Source organism: Manis javanica, chromosome 7, assembly GCF_040802235.1.
Source record: "Manis javanica isolate MJ-LG chromosome 7, MJ_LKY, whole genome shotgun sequence".
Taxonomy (NCBI): domain Eukaryota; kingdom Metazoa; phylum Chordata; class Mammalia; order Pholidota; family Manidae; genus Manis; species Manis javanica.
This window is the reverse complement of record NC_133162.1, coordinates 86,667,539-86,686,044: the sequence shown is the minus strand read 5'-3', so window position 1 is coordinate 86,686,044 and position 18,506 is coordinate 86,667,539. Positions and strand designations below refer to the sequence as shown.

At 40.8% G+C, this 18,506-nt stretch overlaps 1 protein-coding gene across 5 annotated transcripts in view; it reads left to right on the top strand.

The window, feature by feature from the left end:
• TBCE (tubulin folding cofactor E) overlaps window positions 1–18,506 on the top strand; it is a 152,398-nt gene that overhangs the window by 72,975 nt on the left and 60,917 nt on the right. For all 5 annotated transcript variants that reach the window (XR_005061057.2, XM_037017119.2, XM_037017116.2 and 2 more), the window contains one exon: window positions 6,625–6,709. Coding sequence is in view for 4 of the 5 variants with exons in the window: in XM_037017119.2 (XP_036873014.2) it covers window positions 6,625–6,709 (85 nt within the window). In the remaining variant the exon portion in view is untranslated. The remainder of the gene's footprint in view (window positions 1–6,624; window positions 6,710–18,506) is intronic.

The following is an 18,506-nucleotide window of genomic DNA, read 5'->3' as shown; positions in this document are numbered from 1 at the left end:
GGGAGAGGAGGAGGAGGAGGTGGGGCCATTGGCAGATCTGCTCCCCAGGTCAACAGCGGAGGTGCTGTCTTCTCCTGTTTTATTTATTTTTATTTTTATTTTTTTATTTATTTTGGTATCATTAATCTACAATTACATGAAGGACATTATGTTTACTAGGCTCCCCCATTCACCAAGTCCCCCAACATCCCCGTTCACAGTCACTGTCCATCAACATAGTAAGATGCTGTAAAATCACTACTTGTCACCAAGTTCACAGTCACTGTCCTTCAACATAGTAAGATGCTGTAGAATCACTACTTGTCTTCTCTGTTGCACAGCCCTCCCCGTGCCTCCCCAACACTATACATGCTAATCGTAATGCCCCCCTTCTTTTCTTCCCGCCCATATCCCTCCCTTCCCACCGGTCCTCCCCAGTCCCTTTCCCTTTGGTAACTATTAGTCCATTCTTGGGTTCTGTGCTTCTGCTGCTGTTTTGTTCCTTCAGTTTTCTTTTGTTCTTATACTCCACATATGAGTGAGATCATTTGGTACTTGTCTTTCTCCGCCTAGCTTATTTCACTGAGCATAACACCCTCTAGCTCCATCCATGTTGTTGCGAATGGTAGGATTTGTTTTCTTCTTAGGGCTGCGTAATATTCCATTGTGTATATGTACCACATCTTCTTTATCCAATCATCTACTGATGGACATTTAGGTTGCTTCCATATTTTGGCTATTGTAAATAGTGCAGCGATAAACATAGGGGTGCATCTGTTTTTTTCAAACTGGAGTGCTGCATTCTTAGGGTAAATTCCTAGAAGTGGAATTCCTGGGTCAAATGGTATTTCTATATTGAGCATTTTGAGGAACCTCCATACTGCTTTCCATAAAGGTTGAACTAATTTACATTTACATTCCCACCAGCAGTGTAGGAGGGTTCCCCTTTCTCCACAACCTCGCCAACATTTGTTGTTGTTTGTCTTTTGGATGGTAGCCATCCTTACTGGTGTGAGATGATATCTCATTGTGGTTTTAATTTGCATTTCTCTGATGACAAGCGACGTGGAGCATCTTTTCATGTGTCTGTTGGCCATCTGAATTTCTTCTTTAGAGAACTGTCTATTCAGCTCCTCTGCCCATTTTTTAATTGGATTATTTGCTTTTTGTTTGTTGAGGTGTGTGAGCTCTTTATATATTTTGGATGTCAACCCTTTATCGGATCTGTCATTTTCGAATATATTCTCCCATACTGTAGGATACCTGTTTGTTCTATTGATGGTGTCCTTTGCTGTACAGAAGCTTTTCAGCTTGATATAGTCCCATTTATTCATTTTTGCGTTTGTTTCCCTGGCCTGGGGAGATATGTTCAAGAAGAGGTCACTCATGTTTATGTCTAAGAGATTTTTGCCTATGTGTTTTTCTAAGAGTTTTATGGTTTCATGACTTACATTCAAGTCTTTGATCCATTTTGAATTTACTTTTTTGTATGGGGTTAGACAGTGATCCAGTTTCATTCTCTTACATGTAGCTGTCTAGTTTTTCCAGCACCATCTGTTGAAGAGACTGATTTCCCCATTGTATATCCATGGCCCCTTTATCGAATATTAGTTGACCATATATGTTTGGGTTAATGTTTGGAGTCTCTATTATGTTCCATTGGTCTGTGGCTCTGTTCTTGTGCCAGTACCAAATTGTCTTGATTACTGTGGCTTTGTAGTAGAGCTTGAAGTTGGGGAGCGAGATCCCCCCACTTTATTCTTCCTTCTCAGGATTGCTTTAGCTATTCAAGGTCTTTGGTGTTTCCATATGAATTTTTGAACTATTTGTTCCAGTTCTTTCGTCTTCTCCTGTTTTAAAGGCTTGCCCAGCTATAATTAATAAAATAAAAGTGAAACAACCGTGAGCTCCTCAAGGGGAGAAGCAGTCCCCCTCCCCAGGTTGTGGAGCACTCCATGCTCCCCCTGCCCATACCCAGGATGAGCTGGTGGGCAGGAGCATCCAGTATTGGCAGAAGCCATAGGAATCTCTGCCTACATGGCTTTTATTTCTCTGGGATATGGGGGTGGAAAACGTTGTGTCGGGTACTGAGATGAGTAGAATGGCTTCCCTGATTACTCACCCTTCCCTCCCACAGTGGTTGCAAAATACCCATTGGGTCTCCAGAAATCAGACACTCCTGGAATGGCTGACAGCTGCCGTCAGCATAGTTTGGCCTAATCAGGGTGATTTACCATATTTCCCAGCAGTGGGAAAATGTATGCAGAGCTCCAACAGGTACTGTGGGAATTGGGTATGAAAAACACCATCTATAATATGGACCCCCAGGGCCCTGATGATTAGGTGTTCAGTATAGGAATGAGAAATCTGGTGCTGCATATATTCCTCACATCTCTCTTTGGGTCCCTAGTGAATACTCTTGCCCCCCCACCCCCCTGCCCACCTAGAGCAACCCATAAGAGAGGCTACTTGTACTTTATCAGATCTGGGGGGAGGTTGAAACAATAAGAGCATGGAGGGAAGTACGGGCCATGACTGAAAGGAGAGGTGCAAAAGGCTCAGTGAAGGTCTCGAGGACCCAGATATGGGTTGATTTGATAAAGAGTGGGGTAGTGAAAGAAAAACTTGATGGACAGCCAAATAGAATATTTTTAGAACTATGGCACCAATTAAAGCCAGAGCAGCAGTTGGGGGCACAAGGAAATTGGAGGAACTTTAAAGGAGTTGGAGAGGGTGGGCATCATAAAGCCCACTCATAGTCCTTTTAATTCCCCAGTGTGGCCAGGAAGAAAGTCAGATGGCTCCTGGCATATGACTGTAGACTACAGGGAATTGAATAAAGTCACACCCCCTTTGCATGCTGCTGTCCCCTCTATAGCAGACATTCTGGACACCCTCAGTCATGAACTGGGAACATATCATTATGTAGTAGACCTTGTTAATGCTTTCTTCTCTATTGACATAGCACAGGAAAGCCAGGAACACTGCCTTCACGTGGGAAGGCTAGCAGTGGACATGGACTGTCCTTCCATAGGGATCTCCACAGTCCCACTATCTGTCATGGACTTGTAGCCCAGGACTTGGCCACATGGAAGAAACCACAAACAGTGCCGTTGTGTCACTATATTGATGATATTATGCTCACATCTGATTATCTTTCAGATTTAGAAGGGGCAGTTCTTAGACTGTTGCAACATCTCTAGGAAAAAGGATGGGCTGTGAACAGCCCCAATGTTTAGGGACGTGGTTTGTGAAATTCTTGGGGGTTGTCTGCTCGGGTAAGACTAAAGTTGTTCCTGAAGCAGTTACAGACAAGGTCCAGGCTCTCCCTACCCCTACCACTGTGGCAGTATTACAAGAGTTGTGGGAGTCTTCGGGCTACTGAAGAGTGTTTATCTCGCACTTGGCACAAATTCTAAAGCCCTTATACCGGTTGGTACTAAAAGGCATCAGGTGGGACTGGGATGAGACATGCGCATCTGCTTTTACTGCTGCCAAACAGGCAGTCAAGGCTGTATAGGTCTTGAATGTAATGGACTCATCAAAGTCCTGTGAACTAGATGTTCATATAACTGAAGATGGTTACGGATGGGGTCTTTGGTAGCGGCTTGAAAGGACATGCCAGCCTATTGGATTCTGGTCACACTATGGAAAGGAGCAGAGGTCCGGTATACCTCGATAGAGAAGTAACTGGCTGCTGTGTACCACGCCTTGCTGGCTATGGAGTCCATTGCTGGAACAGTTCCAACCAAGGTAATAACCACCTATCCCATCATGCGGTGGGTGCGAGAGTGGACCCAGAGGCCATGGAGTGGCATGGCACAGACACCTACACTGGCAAAATGGCGCGCATATTTACAGCAGCGAAGTGCTCTCTCTACTAGCCCCTTAAGTGGAGAACTCCAGTGCTTATTGGATCAGGCACCTATACCAGCAGAAAGGAAGAAGAACTTGCTTTTCAGCCATTGGTAGCTGAGTCTCCTTATCAGGAGGGAAAAGCCCCTATACCTGAAGATGCTTGTTACACAGACGACTCCAGTCATGGCAGTTCCCGAAGTGGAGGGCTGTGGCTTTCCATCCTAAGACTGAGACAATATGGATAGAGAATGGAGAAAGGAAGAACAGTCAATGGGCCGAGTTGTGGGCAGTATGGCTCATGATCACCCAGGAGCCTTCCCCCATAGTTGTCTGCACAGACAGCTGGACCATCTATCAGGGCTTGACCCTGTGGCTACCAACATCGTATCATGCCAACTGAATGGTTGGTCACTGTCCCCTTTGGGGCAAGAGTTGTGGCAAGACCTGTCAGCCTCTGGTCAGACTAAGACTGTTACTGTATATTATGTGACTGGCCATTTGCCTTTGGCATCCCCAGGGAATGATGAACCAGACACATTGGCCCGGGTGCACTGGCTAGAAGGAAAGCCTGCCTCTGATGTGGCCCAGTGGTTACACCAGCGTTTGTTGCACACAGAGCAAAAGACAAAATGGGCTGTAGCCCGTAGGTGGGGCTTGCCGTTGTCATTTTAAGAAGTCAGCAGAGGCCGGAAGGTATGCCTTTTGTGCCCTAAGAGGGACTTACACTGAGTCCCACAGCAACATGGGACATTAGTAGGGGGGCTAATACTCCTTGTCAGGTGGCAAACTGACTATTGGGCCCCTGCCCATATCAGAAGGATATCGGTATGCCATGACATGTGTGGACACAGCTACTGGACTATTGGTTGCTTTAACTGCACATCGTGCAGATCAGCAAACCACCAAGAGGGGCCTGGAGCATCTCTTTGCAACCTATGGCCTGCTGCAGGTGATTGAGAGTGATCAAGGCACCCACTGTACTGGACGTGCATTACAAGAATGGGTGCAGCAATTAGGAATAAAGTGGAGATTTCATGTACCATGTATTCCTACTGGGGCAGGCATGATAGAGAGGTACAGTGGTTTGCTGAAATCTGGCCTGTAGTCAGATACCAGTAGTATACGGGGTTGGTCAGTTCACCTATGGTCGGAGCTGCAGCGTTTGAATGAGAAGCCATGTAAAGGAGCTTTGAGCCCTGTGGATATGCTTACACACCTTGCTGCCTCTCCTATACAATTGTATGTCCAAACCAAAGAACTGCTGTTGAAGCCAGGATATGGCCAGCAGAGCAACATCCTGCTGCCACCCCTACTGCATTAAGCCCTGGAGACACTGTTGAATGGACCTGGCCATGGACATTTCAACACATGGACCAGCAATTGTTGGCCCTTCTGGCACCTTGGGGGAAAGGCCTGGAAGCTGGCCTCGTGTGTATTCCTGGAGTAACAGCTGAATGGCCTCCAAAGGTCACGGTAGTGTACCCAAAACATCCAAAGAGGTAAGAGCATCTTGCGTGGAAGTTTTGTTTTATTTTTATGACCAGTGCATGTACCTCCCATAGCCCTGTATATCGACCCATCTGTAACTCCCACAGGAAGGGAGGTGAAAGTCTGATATACTAGACCAGGATGAGATCCCATTCCTGCCACTGTTTTATCACAAGACCACTCTCTTGCATGTATCCTACCTGATGGACAAGATTTGCCTGTGCTGGTGTCATTAAAACATGTATCTTATCGACCTTAAGGTTATTTTCTCCTACAGTCCTTGTGGCCTGAATGTGCCCCCTGGCTGCAGCTGCCTCATGATGATTCCTCTGAACCCTCAGCTACTGCCTGCCTCTGGAATGGACAAGCTATGGACTTAATCTGCATAAGACTTTGAACCTAGCTGAATCATCCGGCTTGAGGATTGTCATGATTTTATTGCTGTTGCTATTGTTATGTCATTACTCTGGTCACAATGTGCCAGTTTTCTTGCCCTGGGACCATTGCGGAAGAAGGAGAATGAGTAGATTGTAAGGCGAGATTTCTGGAGGGGTGGCCTGTGGGTAAAATTGTAATATTTCCAGAATATCTTGCCTGGCTTTAGTACATTTGCATATCCTCAGGGGTGGAGAGAAGTTCATCTCCGTGTCAATGGGTAATTACCTGGGCAACCAAGGGTGTTTTTGAACCTGAGAGTTTAAAGGGAGGGACTAGCTTGGTTGCTTGGTTGCTTGCTTCTTCAGGAGCAGAGGAGAGAGACGGCCCTGGACTGCAGTTTGTAAGCAATAAACAGATTTTAAACTTTATTTCTCCCTTTGACTGATTTTGGTTTTTCGAGGGATTTTGCCCCAGGATTTCCTCTCCCCTGATTTAGCAATGTAAAGCAGATTATGCAGATTACTAGAATAAGATTTTAAAGACTTCCCTATTTATCCAGTACCTGGTAAGAAGAGGATAATTATATCTCCTTTACAAAGATAAAATGTCTCTCTGTTGTGAGGATACATGAGATAATGCAAAGAAAAGTTTCTAGCATTTAGTAAGTGTTTAATAAATTTTTGCCGTTGTTTTCTGCAACTGTGGTTTTTTGGCTTATTGAATCAAGCATGCTATTATATTTGCTGATTGCAGTCCTGGGTCTAAGATTAGCTTGGCCTTTACCAGGACATTTCTTTCTACCCCGGTGGTTTGGAATGGAACCTGATATGGTTTCCATTACAAACTGTATTTGCTTGCAGGAAAATGGAGCATTCTCTCTGTCATCATTTATTGCTCATGTGGTTTTTCTTGTTCTGCTAGGACTGTGGTTAGGAGTAGAATGGGACAATCCCGCAAGAGGAAGGCATGATGGAAGCCACGAAGGGACAGTGTATTTTAAATGCAGGTAATTTTTCATGGTAAATTCACATGGTTATATGGGATCATATTTAATAGTTGAATAAAGGGATGGAGAAGAAGAAATATTTGGCTTTTGGGGTAGTTATGATGTATACTTTGATATATTCTAAAGAGACATTTCTATTTGTGGGGTTTTTTTCCTTGCTTTTAAAACTCTGACTCAATCTTATAAGTAGGGTTGCTTTCTTTGTCCTTTTTTGTGTTTTGTTTTTGACAGATTTTTTTATCAGGTGAATATAAACATTTCTCATTGATGCATTAACAATTTGCAATCCATTAAGTGAAAAGAGAAAAGAGAAATAGCTAGGTAATCCAATAAGAAGCATTTGATTAAACAAAATACAAAACATCTAAATAGTGGAATGCTAGGCCACCATTTAAAAAAGCTTTTGTCATGAAAAGAGTTACATCTTATATTGCATATCTACAAATATTTTTAACTGCTGATCCCAGAAGAACTGCACGAAGCTCTGAAAAGGATGGTGGGGAGTTTTCAGGCTAAGTCTGTCTTTTATAAATCTTTGTTTTTTCTTTTCCTTAGGTTGCAGCTTCTCAAAAGGATTTCTTCATATTAAGCTTATTTTTCCTTAAGTGGGGTACAGTGAATGCAATGCTGACTTGGAAATTAAGAGACCTCTAAATATACTGTTAAAAATCTTTAAGACTGTGAATAATTCCATAGAGCTAGGAAAAAGAAAATGAAAAAGAAAAAGAGAGAAAAAGAAAGAAAAGGGGGGAAAAAAGACTGTGAAGTAGACTAAACTTACTAACAAGACTAAATTTACTAACCTCTAACAAGACTAATTTTCTCATTACTAAAATTAGATAATATCAAAATAACATTTCCTGTTCTACCATTATGTAATTTTAACAAGTCAGGATAGAAAAATAATCAGCATGTTCAAGCTGGCTGAGATAGTAAACATGGAATGGGGCCAGCTCAGAATCTGCCAAGAGTTCATAGAGGATGGAGGGAACAGTTCATGTGTTTAGGAGATATGGAAATAGAAATTTCTTACCTTGGCCTATTGATCCCTTACCTACTTGGACTGTGATCTCACAAACTTGCGAGTGAAAGAACTTTTCCTATGGATCCTGCTCCATCATAATTGTGTGGTCCTTAATTGTCTCTGGATATGGTAATATTTGCAGTCCTGGTTATTCTGAGTAGAAAAAATCAAGAGTTTTTTAGACCTTGGCAGACTAGGATTTACCCTGAAGTGCTTATGGGAGGCCTTGGTTTAGGGGCATGGACTCAGTGTTTGCATTCTTACCCTTGAAATAAGCATTTCCTTACTTTGTTATGTCTTCTAGGGTCGTAATACCTAAGGGTTTACATGTTGAAATACATATTATCTTATCATGAATTACTTTTCTTTCGTTTCGTTGAAATGGCCCTTTTGTTGACTTCAAAATCCTATATGGGCAGGTAATATTATGTATGAATGCCATTGCAGGATATTTGTGGAACAGTATGAAAGGGAGGATTGGGTCTGGCAGTGGGGAGACCCACTGGTCTAGACTAATATGATGACCTTTATAGTTGTTAATGCTTATATTGGTATAATTAGAACATGACTTCAGCTAGTATAGCCAATGTTTGAGAATCTCTGAAGCAGACAAAAGAGATTACACCACATGCATTTGTTATTAAGCTAATTTAGATGTCTTACTGATATGTTGTATATACTTCTGCCCTTCTAAGAAATTTTTTGGAGTTCTTTTTTATTTCGAATTTTACTTGGGAACTCATAATAACAAGATAAATAATGTACCACAGTTAACATTGTCTTTATGTTTAGAAGCATTTTCATGAAGCCAAAGCAATTGAAACTTGTCAGATCATAAATTTTCTCAAGTGCTTGTGAAATAGGTAAATGGCAAAATGGTGGTGTACCCATTTTCAATAAGAAAGTATGAGCCCAAAGTTGTAATAATGTAGCAGAACTAGGATCTCCATCTCTCCCAAAGCATGTGTTAATATCAAATGGCTGATTAGTGTGTTAGATATACAGCAGTGTAGCTACTGTGTGCTTTGGCACAAAAATCTTACAAAAGTTAGTTTGCTATCCTTTGCAGTTTAAGCAAAGGATATCACGATGTATTGAGTTGGGTGTTTCGTGAGCTCCAGTTCTTGCGTCTCCACAGCAACTCAGATGAGTAAGATGATACCCTGCTGTCCATGGTTAGGTTCTGCCCTTCTAGGACAAAACTTAAAAATAGCACAGTTTTCAAGGCCTGGCTCATGGCATACAAACTCTTCCCCCAACCAGTTCAGTTCACATTGATCTCATGAGACCCCAGTAAAAAAGAGTACCATTTGTGAGCCTCTAACCTCTTCCTTAACTTAAAGAAGAATATAGGATGGATGTTAACCCAGGGAATAAACATTTTTACATATAGCTTACAGTGTTTCAATGTTTCATCGCATCTGTTTCTTATTCACACTCTTTGAGTTAGTTGTTACTGGTATTATTAATTAGTACCTTTCAGTAATGACCAAATATGGTAATGAGTTGTGAGGTAAAATCCTGGCTGTGGACTCGTCTTCATTGTAGGTCTCTAAAAATAGGGTGAATTTTTTTTTTCTCTTATAATTGGTGTGACACTGTTGGAAGGGGATCCAGGAGTGAACCATATCACCTTGTAAGGCCCCCTGTAAACATGAGTTTTGATAATTTCTTGTCACTCTTTAGTTTCAATCTGACCTTTTCTACAGCCTAAAGTAAATGTGGCAACTTCCTCAGCTATTACCCATGATTTATATTTGCGACACTATCAATTAATAGTACTTAATAGGTCATCCAGAATTTATGGCTGAGAAACCAGTCGTCAGTGTCTCTCCCAGGTGTGTCCTTTCTCTATCCCTGTCTTTTGAGGATTTGAGATGTTCAGTGAAAGTGATTAACCTTGAAGTTCTATCTTGTCCCCAGAGAGCAGAGTCATTTCCAGTTTTTTTCCCTTTCAACCTAAAGTAGAGAGTATATTCTATTCTAAACCAGATTGTGTGGGTCAGTATTCCACCACTCAGCTGTTATATGTGGTGAGCAAGAAGTCATAAAATGTGACTTTTTTTAGCTACCCATGAATCTAACTTTAATACTTGGCATCAGAGGGATGTACTATTGTAGACTGTGTCTGCAATACCGAATAACTTAAAAAATGGGAGCCCCTTGATTTACTAATCCTGTGTGTGTTATAAGATTGTTGTAAAATACAGTATTTTGAGGTTCTTGAATGATCATCACTAATAGATCAGTATAAAATATTCTCCTGGTATGGTGTAAAGTGTTAGAACAATTAAAAAAAACCTAAATGTACTGATAGTATACATTTCCACAAAAGCTGAAGATAGCTATTTCATCTTTTGAACCCTCCCATGAGGGTTCAAATTGTATCACTCAGAAGCAGTCTACAAAAAGATGCTTATCTACTGGGCTGTTTTTCCATTGGGAAAATGAGCTCACCAGATCAATTCTTTTTCTTTTTTATTGTAGTTGATATACAATCTTACATTGGTTTCAAGTATACAACATAGAAGTTCAACAGTTGTCCATACATATTATTAAATCCTCGCCCCCACTAGTGCAGTTACTGTCTGTCAGCATAGGCTGATGTTACAGAATCACTGGCTGTATTCTCCATGCTGTGACCAACTTGTATTACTGAGCATTTTTGTGCCCCTTTATCTCCCTCACCTTCCCCAGCACCCTTCCCAGTCACCATGGTAACCACCACTTATCAGTGGCTCTAAGTCTACTGTTCTTTTGTTCATTTTGTTTTGTTTTGTAAAACAACCATTTTATTGCTCATGATTCTTTGTCTCAGGGATTTAGGCAGGACCTAGTGGACACAGTTGTCTTTTCAAAGTAATGTTGGCTAGAGGACCCAAGATGGCCTTGCAAGACTGGGGTCTTGTGGCTGGTCCTGACCTTCAGGCTGCCTGCTCACTCTGTGAGAGTGTACTTCTGCCTTGCTAAATAAAACTGTTTTCTGGCCTTCTCAAAGAAAGAAGACTGGGGACTTGCTCTTGGTTGTTGTCTGGGAACCTTTTATTGAGTTTAAATGAGTCAGTTTGTCTCTCTCTCCATGGCCTTCCTTTTTTTCACTTATGCATTTATTCTTCTCACACATAATCCATCACATGGCCATGCCTGTGTCAGGAGGCCCACTTGTTAAAGCAGACCTGATGACAGAGGTGCGTGTGCCCAACCCAAATGAACATCCCTGGGGTGCTGACTTCCTTGCTGGTCCCCTCTGAGGTGTGCCACTAAAGCATAACCACATATTTATAACCACCTTCATCACCAAATGGATACCTTTTCAGTTATAAACAGCACTGGAAACATTCAAAGCCTTAAACTTGATGTTTTAGATTTTCTGAATTCTTAAATAGCTGAGTAGTTGGTATAATATCTTAACATGCATATGCTTTTCTTAAAATGTAGGTTATTATAATGTATAACTTTTTTTTGGTATCATTAATGTACAATTACATGAGCAACATTATGGTTACTAGACTCCCCCTATTATCAAGTCCCCACCACATACCTGATTATAGTCACTGCCCATCAGCATAATAAGATGCTATAGAATCACTGCTTGTCTTCTGCGTGTTGTACTGCCTTCCCTGTGCACCCCACCCCAACAGGATGTCTGCTAATTGTAATACCCCCTTACCCCCCTTATCCCACCCTTCCCACCCATCCTCCTCAGTCCCTTTCCCTTTGGTAGCTGTTAGTCCATTCTTGGGATCTGTGTTTCTGCTGCTGTTTTGTTCCTTGAGTTTTTGCTTTGTTCTTATACTCCACAGATGAGTGAAATCATTTGATACTTGCCTTTCTCCGCCTGGCTTATTTCACTGAGGATAATACCCTCTAGCTCCATTCATGTTGTTGCAAATGGAGGATTTGTTTTCTTCTTATGGCTGAATAGTATTCCATTGTGTATATGTACCACATCTTTATCCATTCATCTACTGATGGACACTTAGGATGTTTCCATTTCTTGGCTATTGTAAATGGTGCTGTGATAAACATAGGGGTGCATATGTCTTTTTCACACTGGGCTCCTGCATTCTTAGGGTAAATTCCTAGGAGTGGAATTCCTGGGTCAAATGGTATTTCTATTTTGAGTTTTTTGAGGAACCTCCATAGTGCTTTCCACCATGGTTGAACTAATTTACATCCCCACAAGCAGTATAGAAGGGTTCCTCTTTCTCCACATCCTCACCAACATTTGTTGTTCTTTGTCTTTTGGATGTTGGCCATCATAACTGGTGTGAGGTGATATCTCACTGTGGTTTTAATTTGCATTTCTCTGATAATTAGCGATGTGGAACATCTTTTCATGTGCCTGTTGGCCATCTGAATTTCTTCTTTGGAAAAGTGTCTGTTCAGATATTCTGCCCATTCCTTTTTTATTTTTATTTGTTATTTTAGTATCATTAATGTACAATTACATGAGGAACATTGCTTACTAGACTACCCCCATCACCAAGTCCCCACCACATACCCCATTACAGTCACTGTCCATCAGCATAGTGAGATGCTATAGAATCACTACTTATTTTCTGTGTTGTACATCCCTCCCTGTGTTCCACGTCCCTACATTATGTCTGCTAATACTAATGCGACCTTTTTTTTCCCCCTCATCCCTCCCTTCCCACCCATCCTCCCCAGTCCTTTTCCCTTTGGTAACTGTTAGTCCATTCCTGGGTTCTGTGAGTTTGCTGCTGTTTTGTTCCTTCAGTTTTTTTCTTTCTTCTTATACTTCACAGATGAGTGAAATCATTTGATACTTGTCTTTTTCCACCTGGCTAATTTCACTGAGTATAATACCCTCTAGCTTCATCCATGTTGCAAATGGTAGGATTTGTTTTCTTCTTATGGCTGAATAACATTCCCTTGTGTATATGTACCACATCTTCTTTATCTATTCATCTACTGACGGACACTTAGGTTGCTTCCATTTCTTGGCTATTGTAAATAGTGCCGTGATGAACACAGGGGTGCATCTGTCTTTTTCGAACTGGCTGCACACTCCACATTTTAGGGTAAATTCCTAGGAGTGGAATTCCTGGGTCAAATGTTATTTCTATTTTTAGTTTTTTGAGGAACCTCCATACAGGTTTCCACAATGTTAGAACTAATTTACATTCCCACCAGCAGTGCAGGAAGGTTCCCGTTTCTCTACAACCTTGTCAACATTTGTTGTTGTTTGTCTTTTGGATGGTGGCGATCCTTATTGATGTGAGGTGATACCTCATTGTGGATTTAACTTGGATTTCTCTGATGATTAGTGATGTGGAGCATCTTTTCATGTGTCTGTTGGCCATCTGAATTTCTTCTTTGGAGAAGTGTCTGTTCAGATCCTGTGCACATTTTTTAATTGGATTATTTGGTTTTTGTTTGTTGAGGTGTGTGAGCTCTTTATATATTTTGGATGTCAACCCTTTATTGGATCTGTTATTTATGAATATATTCTCCCATACTATAGGATACCTTTTTGTTCTACTGATGGTGTCCTCTGCTGTGCAGAAGCTTTTTCAGCTTGATATAGTCCCACTTGTTCATTTTTGCTTTTGTTTCCCTTGCCTGGGGAGATATGTTCATGAAAAAGTTGCTCATGTTTATGTCCAAAAGTTTTTTGCCTATGTTTTTTTCCAATAGTTTTATGGTTTCATGACTTACATTCAGGTCTTTGATTCATTTCAAATTTACTTTTGTGTAAGGGGTTAGACAATGACCAAATTTCATTCTTTTACATGTAGCTATCCAGTTTTGTCAACACTAGCTGTTGAAGAGGCTCCCATTTCCCCATTGTATGTCCATGGCTCCTTTATCATACATTAATTGACCATACATGTTTGAGTTTATATCTGGACTATCTGTTCTGTTCCACTGGTCTGTGGGTGTGTTTCTGTGCCAGTACCAAAATGTCTTGATTATTGTGGCTTTTTAGTAGAGCTCGAAGTTGGGAAGTGAGATCTCCCTATTTTATTCTTCCTTGTCAGGATTGCTTTGGCTATTCGGGATCTTTTGTGGTTCCATATGAATTTTAAAACTATTTGTTCCAGTATGTTGAAGAATGATGTTGGTATTTTGATATGGATTGCATTGAATCTGTAGATTGCTTTAGGTAGGATGGCCATTTTGATGATATTAATTCTTCCTAGCCAAGAGCATGGGATGAATTTCCATTTGTTAATGTTCTCTTTAATTTCTATTTGGAATGTCTTGTAGTTTTCAGGGTATAGGTCTTTCATTTCCTTGGTTAAGTTTATTCCTAGGTATTTTGTTCTTTTTGATGCACTTGTGAATGGAATTGTTTTCGTGATTTCTCTTTCTGCTAGTTCATCGTTGGTGTTTAGTAAAGCAACAGATTTCTGTGTATTAATTTTGTATCCTGCAACTTTGCTGAATTCAGATATTAGTTCTAGTAGTTTTGTAGTGAAGTCTAGAGTTTTTTTACAATATCATGTCATTTGCAATTTGTGACAGTTTGACTTCTTCCCTACCAATCTGGATACCTTTCTTTTCTTTGTTCTGTCTGACTGCTGTGGCTAGGACTTCCTGTACTATCTTGAATAGAAGTAGGGAGAGTGGACATTCTTGTCTTGTTCCCAATCTTAGGTGGAAAGCTTTCAGTTTCTCGCCGTTAAGTATAATATTGGCTGTTGTTTTGTCATATATGGCCTTTATTATGTTGAGGTACTTGCCTTCTATACCCATTTTGTTGAGAGTTTTTATCATGAATGGATGTTGAATTTTGTCGAATACTTTTTCATCATCTATGGAGATGACCTTGTGGTTTTTGTCTTTCTTTTTGTTGATGTGGTGCATGATGTTGATGGGTTTTCAAATTCTGTATCATCCTTGCATCCCTGGGATGAATTCCACATGATCATGATGGATGATCTTTTTGATGTATGTTTGAATCCGGTTTGCTATTACTTTGTTGAGTATTTTTGCATGTATGTTCATCAGGGATATTTGTTTGTAATTTTCTTTTTTTGTGGTGTCTTTGCCTGCTTTTGGTATTAGAATGATGATAGCTTCATAGAATGAGTTTCAAAGTATTCTCTTCTCTTTTTTGAAAACTTTAAGGAGCGTGGGTAGTATGTGTTCTCTAAATATCTGATGAAATTCAGTGGTGAAGCCATCTGGTTTTGAAGTTTTGTTCTTGGGTAGTTTTTTGATTACTGGTTCAATTTTGTTCCTGGTAATTTATCTGTTTAGATTTTCTGTTTCTTCCTGGGTCAGTCTTGGAAGGTTGTATTTTTCTAGAAAGGTGTGTATTTCTTAGGTTATCCAGCTTGTAAGCATATAGATTTTCATAGTATTCTCTAATAATTCTTTGTATTTCTGTGGTGTCCGTCATGATTTTTCCTTTCTCATATCTGATTCTGTTTGTGTGTGTAGATTCTCTTTATCTCTTAATAAGTTTGGCTAGGGGTTTATCTATTTTCTTTATTTTCTCCAAGAACTAGCTCTTGATTTCATTGATTTTTTCTATTTTATTCTTCTCAATTTTTTTCTTCTCTGATCTTTATTATGTCCCTCCTTCTGCTGACTTTGAGTCTCATTTATTTTTCTTCTTCCAGTTTCAATAATTGTGACTTTAGATTATTCATTTGGTGTTATTCTTCCCTCTTTAAATAGGCCTGGATTGCTATATGCTCTCCTCTTAGAACTGCCTTCGCTGCGTCCCACAGAAGTTGGGGGTTTGTGCTGTTGTTTTCATTTGTCTCCATATATTACCTGATCTCTGTCTTAATTTGGTCATTGATTCATTGATTATTTAGGAACATGTTGTTAAGCCTCCATGTTTTTGTGAGCCTTTTTGTTTTCTTTGTACAATTTATTTATAGTTTTATACCTTTGTGATCTGAGATGTTGGTTGGTAGAATGTCAGTCTTTTTAAATTTAGTAAGGCTCTTTTTGTGGCCTAGTATGTGATGTATTCTGGAAAATGTTCCATGTCCAATTGAGAAGGATGTGTATCCTGCTGCTTTTGGGTGTAGAGTTCTGTAGATGTCTGTTAGGTCCATCTGTTCTAGTGTGTTGTTCAGTGCCTCTGTGTCCTTACTTTTTTTCTGTCTGGTTGATCTCTCCTTCAGAGTGAGTGGAGTGTTGAAGTCTCCTAGAATGAATGCATTGCATTCTATTTCCCCTTTTAATTCTGTTAGTATTTGTTTCACATATATCGGTGCTCTTGTGTTGGGTGCATAGATAACTATAATGGTTATACTCTCTTGTTGGACTGACCATTTATCATTACGTAATGTCCTTCATTATCTCTTGTTACTTTCTTTGTTTTGAAGTCTATTTTGTCTGATACAAATACTGCAACACCTCCTTTTTTCTCCGTATTGTTTGCATGAAATAATCTTTTTCCATCCCTTCACTTTAAGTCTATGTATGTCTTTGGGTTTCTGGTGAGTCTCTTGTAAGCAGCATATTGATGGGTCTTGCTTTTTTATCCATTCTGTTACTCTGTGTCTTTTGATTGGTGCATTCAGTCCTTTTACATTTAGGGTGATTATCAATATAGATGTACTTATTGCCATTGCAGGCTTTGGATTCGTGGTTACTGAAGGTTCAAGGGTAGCCTCTTTACTATCTAACTGTCTAACTTGAATTCACTTATTATACTATTATAGACACAGTCTGATGATTCTTTATTTCTCCCCTTTCTTATTCTTCCTCCTCTACTGTTTTTATGTTAGGTGTTTTATTCTGTACTCTCTTGTGTTTCCCTTGACTCCTTTTGTGGATACCTGATTTTGTTTTTTCCTTTAGTTAGTATTTGGTTGGTCTGCTTTCTTTGCTGTGATTTTATTTTCTCTGGTGACATCTATTTTACCTTAGCAGTGCTTCCATCTAGAGCAGTCCCTTTGAAGTACCCTGTAGAAGTGTTTTGTGGGAGGCAAATTCCCTCAACTTTTGCTTATCTGGAAATTGTTTAATCCCTCCTTCAAATTTAAATGATAATCTTGCTGGATACAGTATTCTTGATTCAAAACCCTTCTTTCTCATTGCATTAAATATGTTGTTCCATTATCTTCTTGCCTGTAAGGTTTATGTTGAGAAGTCTGATGATAGTTTGATCGGTTTTCCTTTGTAGGTGATCTTTTTTTCTCTCTCTGGTTGCCTTTAATACTCTGTCCTTGTCTTTGATCTTTGCCATTTTAATTACATTTCTTTTTGTCGTCCTTGGCCCCCTTGTGTTGGGAGATCTGTGGGCTTCCATGGTCTGAGAGACTATTTCCTTCTCCAGCTTAGGGAAGTTTTCAGCAGTTATTCAGAGACACTTTCTATCCCTTTCTCTCTCTCTTCTTCTTCTGGTACCCCTATTATGCAAATATTGGTCCATTTGTATTGGTCACACAATTCTCTTAATATTCTTTCATTCCTAGAGATCCTTTTTTCTCTCTGTGACTCAGCTTCTCTGTATTTCTGTTCTTTGATTTCTGTTCCATTAACAGTCTCTTGCACCTCATCTAGTCTGCTCTTAAGTCCTTCCATTGATGGTTTCATTTCTGTAATCTCCCTCGACTTCATCCCTTTAGCTTTTGCATATTTCTCTGCAGCTCCATCAGCATTGTTATGACTTTTATTCTGAATTCTTTTTCCAGCAGATTGGTTATATCTATCTTGCCAGGCCCTATCTCTGGCATGTTTGATGGATTTTAGACTGGACCAGGTTCTTCTGCCTTTTAATGGTGATGGAAGGTTGGCATGTGGCACGTGTGTCAGCTTTGAGAACAAAGTCCCTTCCTGCTTGCTGGTCACCTTGCCCTTCTCTGCTGCCTTTGCCAGTCACCTGCACACAGGAAGCAGTCTCTGTGTTAATTCCATGAGCTGCCATGGGCGAGGTGGCCCTCTGGATGACCTAGGGCACTGCCAGGGTTTGCAGGTGCCTGAAGTGTGTTCTCTTGCAAGAACCGTGCCCCTTCTTTCATTTCGGACTTTGCGCCGGCTTCCTCTGTCTGTATTGAGCAGCTAAGTGCTGTTGGTAGCCTCTGAGTCTGGCCCGGTTAGCTGCGCGGTGGGAGAAGACTCTGTGTGGTTGCTGTGGGTGGGGTTGCTCCCAGGCTGGTCCGCAGCAGTGGCGGGTCAGCTGATGTGCTTGCAGTGCCAGTGGGGGAGAAATGAATGCAGGTGCTTATTGCTGTGAGGGGCTTTGGAGCTGCATTGCCACCCAGGGGATTAGGCCGCTTGAAGTTTCTTAAGATTACCAGCCTCCTGAGCTGAGTGTGCAGGGACTATTTTGTACACCTGTTGAACCCTTGTCCCTTTCAGACTTTTAAAGCACCCGCTTTTCTTTTTTGCCACGGGAGCTGGCTGTGGGGACCCGCTTGCAGTCTCCATCTCAGATTTTACTTTTCCGTTTCTCTAATATCCAGTACACCATGCAATGTGTGTCTGTGCTCCCAGTGCAGATCACCAGGGTTGGTTATTTAGCAGTGCTGTGCTTTCACTCCCTCCCGACTCTGATTCTTTTCCTCCCGCTGGTGAGCTGGGGTGGGGAGAGTGCTCAGGTCCCACTGGAGGACAACTTTGTGTCTTACCCTTTTCGTGGGATGCTGAGTTCTTGCACATGTAGATGTATCCTGGCTGTTTTACTGTATCTTCTGGTCTCTCTTTTAGGAATAGTATTTGCTGTAGTTTTAAAATATAATGGTTTTTGGAGGTGATTTCCGCCGCTGTAGTCATGTCACGATCTTGAGCACCTCTATATAATGTATCTCTCCATGGCCTTTCATCATAGTCTAGCAT